The following is a 13,686-nucleotide window of genomic DNA, read 5'->3' as shown; positions in this document are numbered from 1 at the left end:
GCGCTGTGTGCTCATGAGCCACGTGCAATGTTTGCCCGCCCCTGTCCTAATCTAGTACCCTCAACATCACCCGACTTAATTCGACTACATTCCATTATCCACGTTTTGCTTTTGATGATGTTCATCTTATATCCTCCCTTCAAGACGCTATCCATTCCGTTCAACTGCTCTTCCAAGTCCTTTGCTGTATCTGACAGAATTACAATGTCATCGGCGAACCTCAAAGTTTTTATTTCTTCTCCATGGATTTTAATACCTACTGCGAATTTTTCTTTTGTTTCCTTTACTGCTTGCTCAATATACAGATTGAATAACATCGGGGAGAGGCTACAACCCTGTCTTACTCCCTTCCCAACCGCTGCTTCCCTTTCATGCCTCTCGACTCTTATAACTGCCATTTGATTTCTGTACAAATTGTAAATAGCCTTTCGCTCCCTATATTTTACCCCTGCTACCTTCTGAATTTGAAAGTGAGTATTTCAGTCAACATTGTCAAAAGCTTTCTCTAATTCTACAAATGCTAGAAACATAGGTTTGCTTTTCCTTAATCTAACTTCTAAGATAAGCTGTAGGGTCAGTATTGCCTCACGTGTTCCAATACTAGCCCTCATCTTTTTACCTACTTGATCCTCTGCTGCCTTCACTACTTCATCCCTCAAAATTACCCATTCTTCTTCCACTGTATTTCTTTCCCCCATTCCTGCCATTTGTTCCCTTACGCTCTCCCTGAAACTCTGTACAACCTCTGGTTCTTTCAGGTTATCCAGGTCCCATCTCCTTAAATTCCCACCTTTTTGCAGTTTCTTCAGTTTTACTCTACAGTTCATAACCAATAGATTGTGGTCAGAGTCCACATCTGCCCCTGGAAATGTCTTACAATTTAAAACCTCGTTCCTAAACCTCTGTCTTACAATTATATAATCTATCTGAAATCTGTCTATCTCCAGGCTTCTTCCATGTATACAACCTTCTTTTATGATTCTTGAACCAAGTGTTAGCTATGATTAAGTTGTGCTCTGTCCAAAATTCTACCAGACGGCTTCCTCTTTCATTTCTTACCCCCAATCCATATTCACCTACTACGTTTCCTGCTCTCCCTTTTCCTACTACCGAATTCCAATCACCCATGACTATTAAATTTTCGTCTCCCTTCACTACCTGAATAATTTCTTTTATTTCATCATACATTTCTTCAATTTCTTTGTCATCTGCAGAGCTAGTTGGCATATAAACTTGTACTACTGCAGTAGATGTGGGCTTCGTGTATCTTGGCAACAATAATGCGTTTGCTATGCTGTTTGTAGTAGCTTACCCACATTCCTATTTTTTTTATTCATTATTAAACCTACTCCTGCATTACCCCTATTCGACTTTGTATTTATAACCCTGTATTCGCCTGACCAAAAGTCAGGTTCCTCCTGCCACCAAACTTCGCTAATTCCCACTATATCTAACTTTAACCTATCCATTTCCCTTTTTAAATTTTCTAACCTACCTGCCCCATTAAGGGATCTGACATTCCACGCTCCAATCCGTAGAATGCCAGTTTTCTTTCTTCTGATAACGACGTCCTCTTGAGAAGTCCCCGCCCAGAGATCCGAATGGGGGACTATTTTACCTCTGGAATATTTAACCCATGAGGACGCCATCATCATTAACCATACAGTAAAGCTGCATGCCCTCAGGAAAAATTACGGCTTTAGTTTCCCCTTGCTTTCAACAGTTCGCAGTACCAGCACAGCAAGGCTGTTTTGGTTAGTGTTACAAGGCCAGATCAGTCAATCATCCAGACTGTTGCCCCTGCAACTACTGAAAAGGCTGCTGACCCTCTTCAGGAACCACGCGTTTGTCTGGCCTCTCAACATGTACCCCTCCGTTGTGGTTGCACCTACAGTACTGCTATCTGTATCGCTGAGGCACGCAAGCCTCCCCACCAACGGCATGGTCCATGGTTCATGGGTGGGTTCTGAACAATAATAATTACAAAATTACAGCTTCTAAAGGATACTGCATACAGATTAGGTACAAAAAAGAAAGAAGAAAAGTAGTTAATAAAAATTTTCTAACTATCAGCCACATCAAGTGTTTAAATATTCACAAGTTTTTGGACAAGTGCTGCTTGATCATTGTTAAGTGTCTACCATCATGCAGATGATGCTTACATCTTTATATAGCCATGCTATTGTCTGTGATGTCACTTGGGCCTTGTCCAGTGCCATCTAAGACAATGTTTTCTTTGTGCCTGCCATACCTGCTTCAGCCCTCCAACAGATGTTTTTAGCCTTAAGCCACCATCTTTATTGAGGGTATTATTAGAAATTATCTTCTCTCTCCCTTTCTTCACTACACTAACTCAGTTGCTATTTGTCCCTTTAACGATATATATGTTGTTGAATACAATAGGTGGAAGAGCGTCATTATGAAAGTTCTTAAGAAGACACTTATTGGTCCATCATGAGCAATACTATGTTGCCAGCTTATGGAACTGTGAAACATTTGGCCAACATTCTTACTCCACATTTTGTCTACTGTATGCAACAGAAAGAATATGACCAGCTTCATAGGCCAAATTAAACCCTTGTACCTTCAAGGAGGAGAAATGATAGCCATCTTTGATGTAATGTAATTATTCATGTGTATGTCCACCAAAGAGTATAGACCTGCTCTACTAGTTCTTTGCTGACACTGTTTTAGATATTTTTAGTCAGACTCTGATTTTTTATTTTTTTTTTTTTTTTGTGTAGTTGAGAATATTTTAACTAGACAGATGGCGTCACAGTGAGAAGCCTGCTACTTCCAGTTATAGACAATATGCTTACTGAGAACTCTGATATCATCTTGAACATGGTTACTGCAAAGCCCAGATGCCTTTATCAGATCATCACTGGCACACTTGTCACTTGTCACACTGTTGTCCGGCCTCAAATCTGAACAGTTGGGAGGGTTCTTTGAGCACATTAACATGAATAATCACAGTTAAGCATCATAGAGGTAAAGATGAACTGTTTCTTGATGTCCATGTCCACAGTGCTTACCAGAAATCCAACTAAACAGTTGATTCTAAGGATCAAGGTGGCTGACGTGGAACTTCTTTGAGATGATGAAAATCTGCTGCAAGAAATAAGTCACTTAGAGAAAGCATCCAAGGAAAATGGCTAAAACAACCAACAAATTTTTCAATCCACTTCACTAAAGACATGTAAGTAAGGCTCCCAAAGAGCACATGAAGGAGTCTTGTGTTATTGCCATTTTAAGGCTCTAAGTCAGGAAAAATTAGCCACCTTCTGAAGAGGCATAAAATCAATTCAGTCATCAGGCTTCCACAATAATTCAACTCTCAGGATCTGTAAAAATGATACAGGCCTCAGAATGCCTGGAATACACAAAATATCATGTTGAAGTCAAACAGACCGCACACTATTGAGCACCTTATGGAATACAAGAGATGTTTTGTCTATTTTAGTTCAAGAAATCAGTGGTAGCAGAATATGCCCAATGAAAAGGACAACAACTTGCATTTTTCAATAAGTCTGTCATTAAATGGACCTATTTGTCCTGGGGTAGCATAATAAAAGTGAGAGAGGGGGAAAAAATTCGGAGAACACTCTCAATACAGACAGCAGTTTACAGCTGAAGCACAGCTTGGTATCTGGCTGCCGGGAACTTCAAGAGTACAAAACAAAACATTATCTTATAAGGCACTGGACGGGGATACAGCGTTTCACAGGTGATAGCAACTTTACAACAGTCAACACTTGACAACTGCATTCACCTGAAAGCCCATCAGTACATAACCACTTGGAAACTCAAACAAATTTCATTAATTTCTTTCACTATGAGACCATGCATTTTGTACAAGTAAAAGCGATGTTTGTAGTGTTATTTCACCTTGCTACACTTTACTACTAATTTAGATTTCTCACTGATCAATGTAATAATTTTATTCATAGCTTGTTCCAATATTTATTCGCAATATTAAATAACTGTATAACTTCAGAAGTTATGTTTTGTGTATGACAACTGAGCTGGAGAAATTCTTATTTACATAAAACTAAAACCTTTATCATGTGCAACAGCTCTTTAGATATATTAATATTTCTACAGCAAAAATCTTAACAAAACATGTGGTACTGTAAACAAGGTCAATACAAGAGTAAATCACTACATAGAGCCACGAAGTAAATAGCTTGTTTAATATGAAAAAGCTACTCTCTATTCACACTGACCTTTTGCCGTCAACTCTACAAGAACATTCATGAACACATGGTTCATCCAGTGGTCTAACATCCTCTCCAATGTTGTACTGTTTACCTTTCAGCCAACATTTTTTAATGTCTTGTTTATCCCACTCACCTAAACACAATAGGGATCCATTAGAGGACACAGTTTTGAAAACAGTATCAAAAATGGAAAGTTTTGCCAAAGCATAAAAGAAGGCTTTCTTTGCCTAATCAGACTGATATACATACATACATTCATGACAATTTTCAATGTTCGATTAGTCTACTTTCTCAAATGTATGCAATTTATTATAAAAGTCAGGAAGAAAATTTTTCTACCTGCACCAGGACAATATTAATAATGAAAACCTGTAAGATAAATGCTCAACATATACAAGAGACACTGAGCACTAAATATATACATAAACAAGGTACTGTTCGGCTATCAAGCTGGAATTCTTTATCAGATACTAGCCTTTCCCCCATAGCTCTGTTTGTGTGCATGATTGACATAGATATTGCACCCCTCCCCAGACTGTGTTCCTGTGTTCATCCACATATGTAGTGCCCTGCAAAACAAGTCAATAAAGTCAGCTGATACTATTCTGAAATTTTCTTCTTGTGTAGAGCAGCCTATATGGCTGGACCTGAAAAACACATATACAGTTCAATTACAGTATATGCTGTTGAATAACCCATCTACATTATGTGATATTGTATTACAACCTACTTCTATTTGAATATTATTAAATGCAATGACAGCTGAGCACAGGATGGGCAAAAAACACAATATGGGAGCACCCAATTGGGGATAGTTTGAGAGTGCCCAATACAAAGAACACTTCTTTTCAGAGGTTACACAGGTAGTGGGCATTTCATGTACCATTGTGTCAAAGGTACACCATAAGTAACTTGATTGGGAATCAATTGCCATAGGCAACAAAGTTTTGACAGGGATCACTATTGACTATTGTAGAATGTAACAGTGGATAGACAACCCAATGTGCAGCAAATTGCTCACTAACGCAATGGTGGATAATGAAGGCTGGTGAGTAACTAACTATACCACGAAGAACCACCTCATAAGTATGAATACAGAATGCATCGCCCCACATATGTACCTCTACTCACTGCATCTTACAGGGCACAGAAATTAACAAGGGCACACAGGCATCAAAGAACATGTTCTTGAAGGTAGGAAAGGATAATTCAAACAACGAAGTAAAAATCTCTAGAATTTTGAAACGAGCAAAACTGGGAGAGCAGTTTGTTAAGAACATTCCAAAATAAAAAATGAGGATCATATCTTGTAAGTGATCCAAAAAATGTTGTGTACGTAGATATAAGTGGTGCAGCAGAAAAGTGGCTTGATTTATACCTTCCTAACAGAAGGCAGTGTTGTACTGTTGAGAGGGTCTCTCAGGGTTATCAGAATTCGGGCACCATCACATGTGATGTGCCTCATGGCTCAGTTCTGGCCTCCTACTTTATAATTTTTATTAATGAACTACCACTTTGTACAGAAGATTGAAAATCTACCTTTTGTTGATTACAAAAACTTGAGCTTCCTGCCAAGACATTTTGGGATATTGTGAAATTGTCCTATGTCAGTCCTCTTTCTGTTAATTCTAGGACTTCCTCAAACTACATAGCACCTTAAGTAACTCACAGACATTGCCTGTTTCATCCTCATATCCTGGAGGTTGCTTTACACAAATTTCTGAGAAAATTTTACTATTTAAAAATACAATCTGTACAGCCATTACATCTACAATTAAGCCCTTTTGACAACATGACAACGAAAGTTTCAATGTTTACATCATAGCAACTGATGAATAAATATTATCCACAGTTTCTTTTTGTTGAAAGTATCTTACAATTAATCTTGATTTACAATTGTTATCCAATTTTCTTGTAAAAAAACCTATATGACATCAAAAAATTAACACTCATTGGTTTCATTACTAGATCCCAAGTTTTATTTTTATTTAAGTATTCCATTCCCTTATCCATTGCTTACTTGTAAACTTTCGACACTTTACTATTCATCACCACCTCAAAATTTTCTGATTATCAGCACTACAGAAGTTTATAAAATGACACTCATGACAATCATCAAATTTACAAGCACTGTTTTCTAGTTGACATTCTTAACTCCCATTCTTGTTCTTGTTTCTGATTGCTTGAATCCCCCATTGATACCATTTTCTTCCATTTGCTTATTTACAACTTCACTGTCTCTACTTTTGCACTCAAAATCATTAAAACATTCACTCCCTAAATCAGAGTCCTTTAGATTAAGGTACCTGACATACTCTTCCACAATATCAACATGTCTCACAATGATGAAGTTATCATTACTGTATTTACTCGAATCTAAGCCGCACTTGAATCTAAGCCGCACCTGAAAAATGAGACTTGAAATAAAGGAAAAAAAAAATCCCAAATCTAAGCCGCACCTGAAATTTGAGACTCGAAATTCAAGGGGAGAGAAAAGTTTTAGGCCGCACCTCCAAATCGAAACAAAGTTGATCCATTGTAATATGAGACACAATTTAGGTCAAACGAATGACGATACAGCTACAGTAGTTTGGTTCGAGTCGTAAGCTTAGCAGTTAAGTTTACCAGGTAACCATTGCTATGCCTCAGGCGCTCCGTCCGTATTTATACGGATACCCTTCCTTTTTCACGTGCTTCGTCTGGTTTGAATCGATTGCTTATTTTGCTTTGATCTGGTAAGTGTCATGCATTGTTTGTCGCATTCTGATAGTGCGTGTTTACGGCCTGTCGCTGCTCGCGGCATGGCTTGCTTTTGTGCGCGCTACCGCCGCCTACAATTAAAAAAAGAGAGGAATCGTCTCATTAGCGAAACAATGGCAAGAGACTGCTATTTTTTGTTACTTACACTGCTGCTTTCTTTGATAATGATCAACAAGAACCAAATAATAGACTGTGTATGATAGAAGATGTTCTGAACGAGAGTTTGGCGAAAATTTTTCTCCGTTTGAAAATCTTTGCGGCCGCTTCTTTAGTACATCAAATTCTGCACAGAAATTAGTCATCTTAGATTTAAAAATCTAGTCAGTTGCCGTGCTTCATTTCTGACTGTATCACTATTAGACATAAGAGTAATACGAATATAAACATGACACGATACGTATATTCTTCCGCGTTTGCTGTGGTCTCACTCTAGTTTCGTAGTTTATTAGGCAGACAGGATTTAAATGAGATAGAAGCAAACACGAAAGAATACCTGGCAAAATGTTTATATTCGTATTATTCTTATGGTGAAGAGAATACTGCATGTGATTCACATTTCATCAGGTTCCTATTAGCAACCGTCTCTTCTCACAGGTAGGAAAAAATTCAGAATGTAGAGTTGGCCATATAGACAAAAATCACAGTCTTGCCGTCGGATTTGCGTAGTACCGTACATTGAAATGCTGCTACATTCGAAGATGAACAATACGGAATTTGTATTTACTTCGTTGGATAATGTATGAAAATGCAGTGGTCGAAACTCGGGCGGAGAAAAAAAGCTCGTCTTCCAATTTTTTTTTAATGTTATTTACTGACGCAGAGGTTTTGGCGCCAGTATTTATCTTTGTGCCTACAAAGGATGCCCGTGTAGCGCTACATATATTCGACAGCAGAAGTTAGTTGTGGCGGCACCTACCAACATTTTTCAGAACTTCCGCTTGCTTTGCACTCGATTCTAAGCCGCAGGCGGTTTTTTGGATAGCAAAAACCGGAAAAAAAGTGCGGCTTAGATTCGAGTAAATACGGTAACCAGTACTCTGTATCCAGCTTCACTGTAACCCATTAAAATTCCCAAGACTGCTTTAAGATCAACCTTTGACTTCCTCAGTTGTTCTGATACTCGTACAAAAATTCTACTACTATACAACTTTGAATGTTTCATGTTAGATTTCTTTCCATATCTCATAAGAAGTTTTCCTTTCAACAGCATTAGCTAATATTCTATTTTTAAGATATACAGCTGCATAAAGTACTTCAGGTAAAAATCAATCTACTCTTGCTTCAGTTAACTAACAGGCATCTTTACATATCCATTGTGGGAATGTGGAAGCAACCAGTGATGTGTGCTATGTTTACTCGTACAAGTGCAGTGAATATTAGAAAGTTAAGTTTTTATTTTTTGACTCTTGTTCTAGTGAGGATTCTGTTCCAAGCTGCAAAAATAAAACATCCCAAGTAACTTTATATATGGATTTAATTTGTTGCCCCTGTAATTGTTGATCCCAGAACAATGACAGCTCTCACAGCAATAATATTGTGTGGCAGATATGCTAAATACGAAATAAGCTAACAAACTTCTACAAACCACAAACAGAGAGATACAACTGCTAAAGCAAGAGACAGAGGTTTTGGAGCTTGCAACACTGAGGAATGACAGCAGAATGGATTCTACAAATTTAGAAGTTCTAGTACTAGCAGCCACACCATGAACACATACACATCTAATATTTTTCACGTATGAACTCTTCACTATGAACCACACCATCACTGCTGGTAAGAGCACCTCCATTCACAGCTACTGAACCAGACATATGGTTTGTGATACTAGATAATACCTTCAATCAACATTGCATAGCTGAAAGCTGTGACAAATTCACACTTGGCATTAGTAACCTGGATCAAAGGGGAACAGTGATAGTCTCCGATGTGATCCTACATCTGGCACTGAGACAAGCACACATCACGCTTGAAATGTCATTAGTCATTTGCTGCATGAAATTACTTTCCCTGGTGATGTACCAGAAGAAACATGAGGACAGAGGTACATTTGAATTCTGGAGACATTTAAGCACTGTGGTAGACGCAAGCATAATATCTGATCAATTATTACTACACATCTGGTGACAACAGCTTTCTCATCAAGTTCAGCTGATGTTGATTGTGTACAAAGGACAGTTTCTTGACAAGCTTCTGCAAACAGCTGACAAGTTAGAAGAATCAAAGATAAGCTGTGCAGCCACAATCTACAGACAAAAACCAGGCATCACTGAGGGGATCAGATAGTTGCAAGACATGATGGAAAAGATTGCTACATGGCTTTGTAACTCTGAATGCTGAACTACCATTAGTAACAAGATGCAGTCACATTCCAAACAGGATCAAGCCCACACCACAACTGGCATCACAGGTAGTTCAGTCCATGAGCTAGGCACAAAAGCTTGTGGATTCTCAAATGGCAATGACGGCCTGCTGTAGGTGCCATGGGCTCCAGCAGTTATGAACCATTTGACAGTTGTAGGCAGCATACACTATTCCTTTGTGCCACTCTGACATGCTGGAAGAATAAGCTAACATTGCACAGACTGCAAGTGATTAAGCCTTTGAAACCACTACCAGTTAACAATTCAAGCATAAACATGTATGGTTATAAAGAGCTCATGATTGATATCAGTTTGTCTACCTGTTACATGAGCAATTTTTTGTGGCAGATATTTTCCAACCTGTCTTAGGCACAGATTTCTTGTCATTTCCCATCCATTAGGGACCTGGAAAATAATTGTGTTACTACCAGATCACATAGAGGAATGGTAAATGCAATATTAGGTGCCATCTACGTGTACATCTACATGTACATCTACATCCATACTCCACAAGCAACCTGATGGTGTGTGGCGGAGGGCACTTTGAGTACCTCTATCTGTTCTCCCTTCTATTCCAGTCTCGTATTGTTCGTGGAAAGAAAGATTGTCGGTATGCCTCTGTGTGGGCTCTAATCTCCCTGATTTTATCCGCATGGTCTCTTCATGGTCTCTCCAGTGGGAGACTCTGCAGGAGAGATGCTCAGTAGCTCAATACAGGCTTTTGTTGAAGTTTCGAGAACATACCTTCACCGAGGAGTCAAGCAGTATATTGCTCCCTCCTATGAGGTTCCCTGCCGCTGTTGGATAAGCAGCTGCCAGCAGCAAGTCGTATAATCTTAGCTCACTTATTTGTTACATCGTTTAATTCTTAATTTCTTTGCGTGTTATTGGGTACTTGCATTGTTTAATTCATGCATTTCGGGCGTATTAAGGTTGGTTGGTTGGTTGTTTGAGGTTTAAGGGACCATACAGCGAGGTCATCAGTCCCTTGTTTCACATGCGGTCCATTCCGCTAATGTGACATCTCAGGAAACTCAGAACAATAAAAGGGAAAAGGCTAAAACCGTAAAGGGGCAGTCATGTTGTCAATGGTAAAAACAAAACGAGGGAAGTCAGCAAGAGAACGAACCCAACGCTATGCTGAAGCAGAATAGGCAAGACCACCTGTGATTTAAAAGGTACAACCGCTAGAATGTAGAAGTACATATGGGAAAAGGAGACTTACCAAGCCTTAAAAAAAGGGTAAAAACAGAGTAAAAGGGGAAGAAAAGAGGATTTCGGTCAGGGAGGTGAATCGGGAATCTCCGAACACTGCTTACAGTGGGAGACACCCAAACACTCACCGCCCTGCCCCAATACCAGAGAGAGATTAAAAACCTTAAAACTGAGAATAAAAACCACTTTCCTGGAGGAAACCGAGAACCAGAGAGACCATCCGGGAATCGTCAGCCAACATCAAAGGTAAAGTGTGGGGGAGTCTCTATTTAGCACGCAGAGCCAAAAGAAGGGGGCATTCAACCAAAATGTGGGCTACCGACTGGAAGGCTCCACAACCACAAAGTGGGGTGGCTCATCACGCAAAAGAAAACCATGGGTCAGCCTGCTATGGCCAATGCGGAGACGACAGTGTGGTCGAGTCCTTTCGGGAGAGGCGAAAGGAAGAACGCCACGGGCCTGGAGTCACCTTAATCGCACGAAGTTTATTAGATAGAGGAGAAGCCTCCCAAGAATTGGCCCATGACTGTGTGAAGTGAGATTTGATGTGAAGCTGTAAATCCACTGCAGAAGGGGTTACAGAAAACGGGGGTTAAGTGACTGCTCCCCAGCCAAACGATCAGCGAGCTCATTACCCGGGATACCAATGTGGCCAGAGACCCAAAGGAAGTCAATGGAACAACCAGCACGGTGAATATCAGCGAGATGGTCATGGATGGCAGAGACCAAGGGATGGCGCAAAAAACACCCGTCAATAGCAAGAAGGCCACTCATCGAGTCCGTACATAACAAAACGCGGTTGTGTTGGGACTGTTTAATAAAGGTAAGGGCCTGGGAAATTGCCATCAATTCTGCAGTAAACACCCCACATGTAGGTGGCAGCAGATGATTTTCCGTTCCGACAGAGGACGTGAAGGCATACCCCACATGATCAGCAGATTTAGAGCCATCAGTGTAAAAAACAACATACCGAAACTCCCATAAAATTTGGCGGGAAAAGGAACGAACACCACCGGGGGGATGGAATCTTTTGGACCTCGGCAGAGATCCATCTGAATTTGAGGCCGAGGAACTAACCAAGGGGTGGGGGGGGGGGGGTGGAGGGGAGGGAGCGAGGAAGACAGGACAAAGAAGGAAGCTGAAAATCCGCCCGAGGGCGGGAGTCGGGTGGACAACGTCCATGGTCTGGGAACAGGATAGGATAGGAAGGATGAGTGGGAGAGGAACGGATAGTGAGTGCATAAGACACCAGAAGCTGGGACCACCGAACAGAAAGGGGGGGGGGGGATCCCAGCTTCAACCAGGAGACTATCAACAGGGCTAGTAGGGAAGGCACAGGTGGCCAAACGGATACCACGATGGTGGATTGGATCCAGCACATGCAGTGTGGAAGGAGCAGCTGAACCATAAACTTGACAACCATAGTCCAAGCGAGACAGAACTAGAGCACGACGGAGAAGGAGGGAACGGTCCGCACCCCAAGAGAAGTGGGCAAGGAAGCGAAGGACATTGAGTTTGTGGAAACATCCTACCTTTGGAAGTCTGATATGGGGCAGCCAAGTGAGCTTGTTGTCGAAAAGAAGACCCAGGAAACTAAACTGTGTGATCACAGGCAATCGTTGTGCATCGAGATAGAGCTCTGTAACAGGGTGGATCGTAGTATGGCGACAGAAGTGGACCACCCGCGAGTTTGAAGGAGAGAATTTAAACCCGTGTGAGAGGGTCCATGCAGAGGCACCCCGCATAGCTCCCTGGAGCTGCCGTTCTGCAGATGCCATCGAAGAGGAACTAACCCAAATGCAGAAATCATCCACATACAGGGTAGGGGTGACCAAAGGACCGACAGAGGCCACAAGTCCATCGATAGCAATGAGGAAAAGAAGGACACTCAAGATAGAACCCTGTGGGATGCCCATCTCCTGGGTCCGTGGAGAACTAAAAACAGTACCAACTCGAACTCTGAATGACCGATGGAACAGGAACTGACGGATAAAAATCAGGAGTGGGCCCCGAAGACCCCACTGATGAAGGGTAAGTAAGATGTGATGGCACCAGGCCGTGGCATAGGCCTTGCGAAGGTCAAAAAACACTGCAACCAAATGACGGCGCTGCGAAAAAGCCTGCCAAACTGCGGATTGCAAGTGAAGTAAATGATCGATTGGAGACCGTTCCTCTCGAAATCCACACTGGTAAGGGGACAATAGATCCCGAGTTTTGAGGACCCAATTGAGCCAACAGGCTACCATCCGTTCAAGTAACTTACAAACAACATTGGTCAAACTAATTGGCCGATAGCTGTCAACAGATAGGGGGTTCTTACCAGGCTTAAGGACAGGAACCACGACGCTATCCCTCCACTGAGAAGGGAAGCCACCCTGGAGCCAGATATGGTTAAACACCCAAAGAAGATGTTGCTATTGTGGAGCACTGAGATGTTGAAGCAGTTGGTTATGAATGGAATCTGGGCCAGGGGCCGTATCATGAGTAGACAGGGCAGAAAGAAATTCCCATTCAGCAAAAGGTTCGTTGTAAGATTCTGACTCACAAGGGGACAAACATTAGGTGGAAGCTTCAGCCCACTGTTTCTGGTGAAGGAAAGCAGCTGGATAGGAGGCTGATGCCACTGCAAAATGGGTCGCAAGATGTTCTGCAAGAACTAATAGGTCCGTAAAAAGGCCATCTGGGAGGTGAAGGCCTGGGAGGGTGGACTGCCGATGGCAACCTTGGAGAGAGCGAAGTGTAGCCCATACCCGTGACAGAGGGACAGTAGAACTAAGGGAAGAAACGAATCGTTCCTAACATATCCGCTTGCTCTGTTTGATTAAATAACGAGCTTTAGTGCGGAGGCATTTAAAGGTAGTAAGGCTGGCTATGGATGGGTGCCTCTTAAAGTGTTGCAAAGCTCGACGGCGATCACAGATGGCAATGGCGATGGCCGTACTCCACCATGGGACTTGCCGGCGACGAAATAGCCCAGATGAGCGTGGGACAGCAAGGCTAGCAGCACTAACAATCGCGTCAGACACGTCATGTAGGACGTCATCAACACAACCCGACAAAGAGGGGGAAAACACGACCTGTGCTGTGTATAGAGGCCAATCGGCACGTTGGAAAGACCAACGAGGTAAACT

At 41.5% G+C, this 13,686-nt stretch overlaps 1 protein-coding gene across 1 annotated transcript in view; it reads right to left on the bottom strand.

The window, feature by feature from the left end:
• Window positions 1–13,686, bottom strand: part of LOC126146446 (von Willebrand factor C and EGF domain-containing protein-like) — a 178,417-nt gene that overhangs the window by 93,622 nt on the left and 71,109 nt on the right. Inside the window, exon 3 of the mRNA XM_049915621.1 lies at window positions 4,227–4,353. Coding sequence (XP_049771578.1) covers window positions 4,227–4,353 — 127 coding nt within the window. The remainder of the gene's footprint in view (window positions 1–4,226; window positions 4,354–13,686) is intronic.

Source organism: Schistocerca cancellata, chromosome 2 (assembly GCF_023864275.1).
Source record: "Schistocerca cancellata isolate TAMUIC-IGC-003103 chromosome 2, iqSchCanc2.1, whole genome shotgun sequence".
Lineage (NCBI taxonomy): Eukaryota > Metazoa > Arthropoda > Insecta > Orthoptera > Acrididae > Schistocerca > Schistocerca cancellata.
This window is presented reverse-complemented; position numbering and strand designations above follow the sequence as displayed.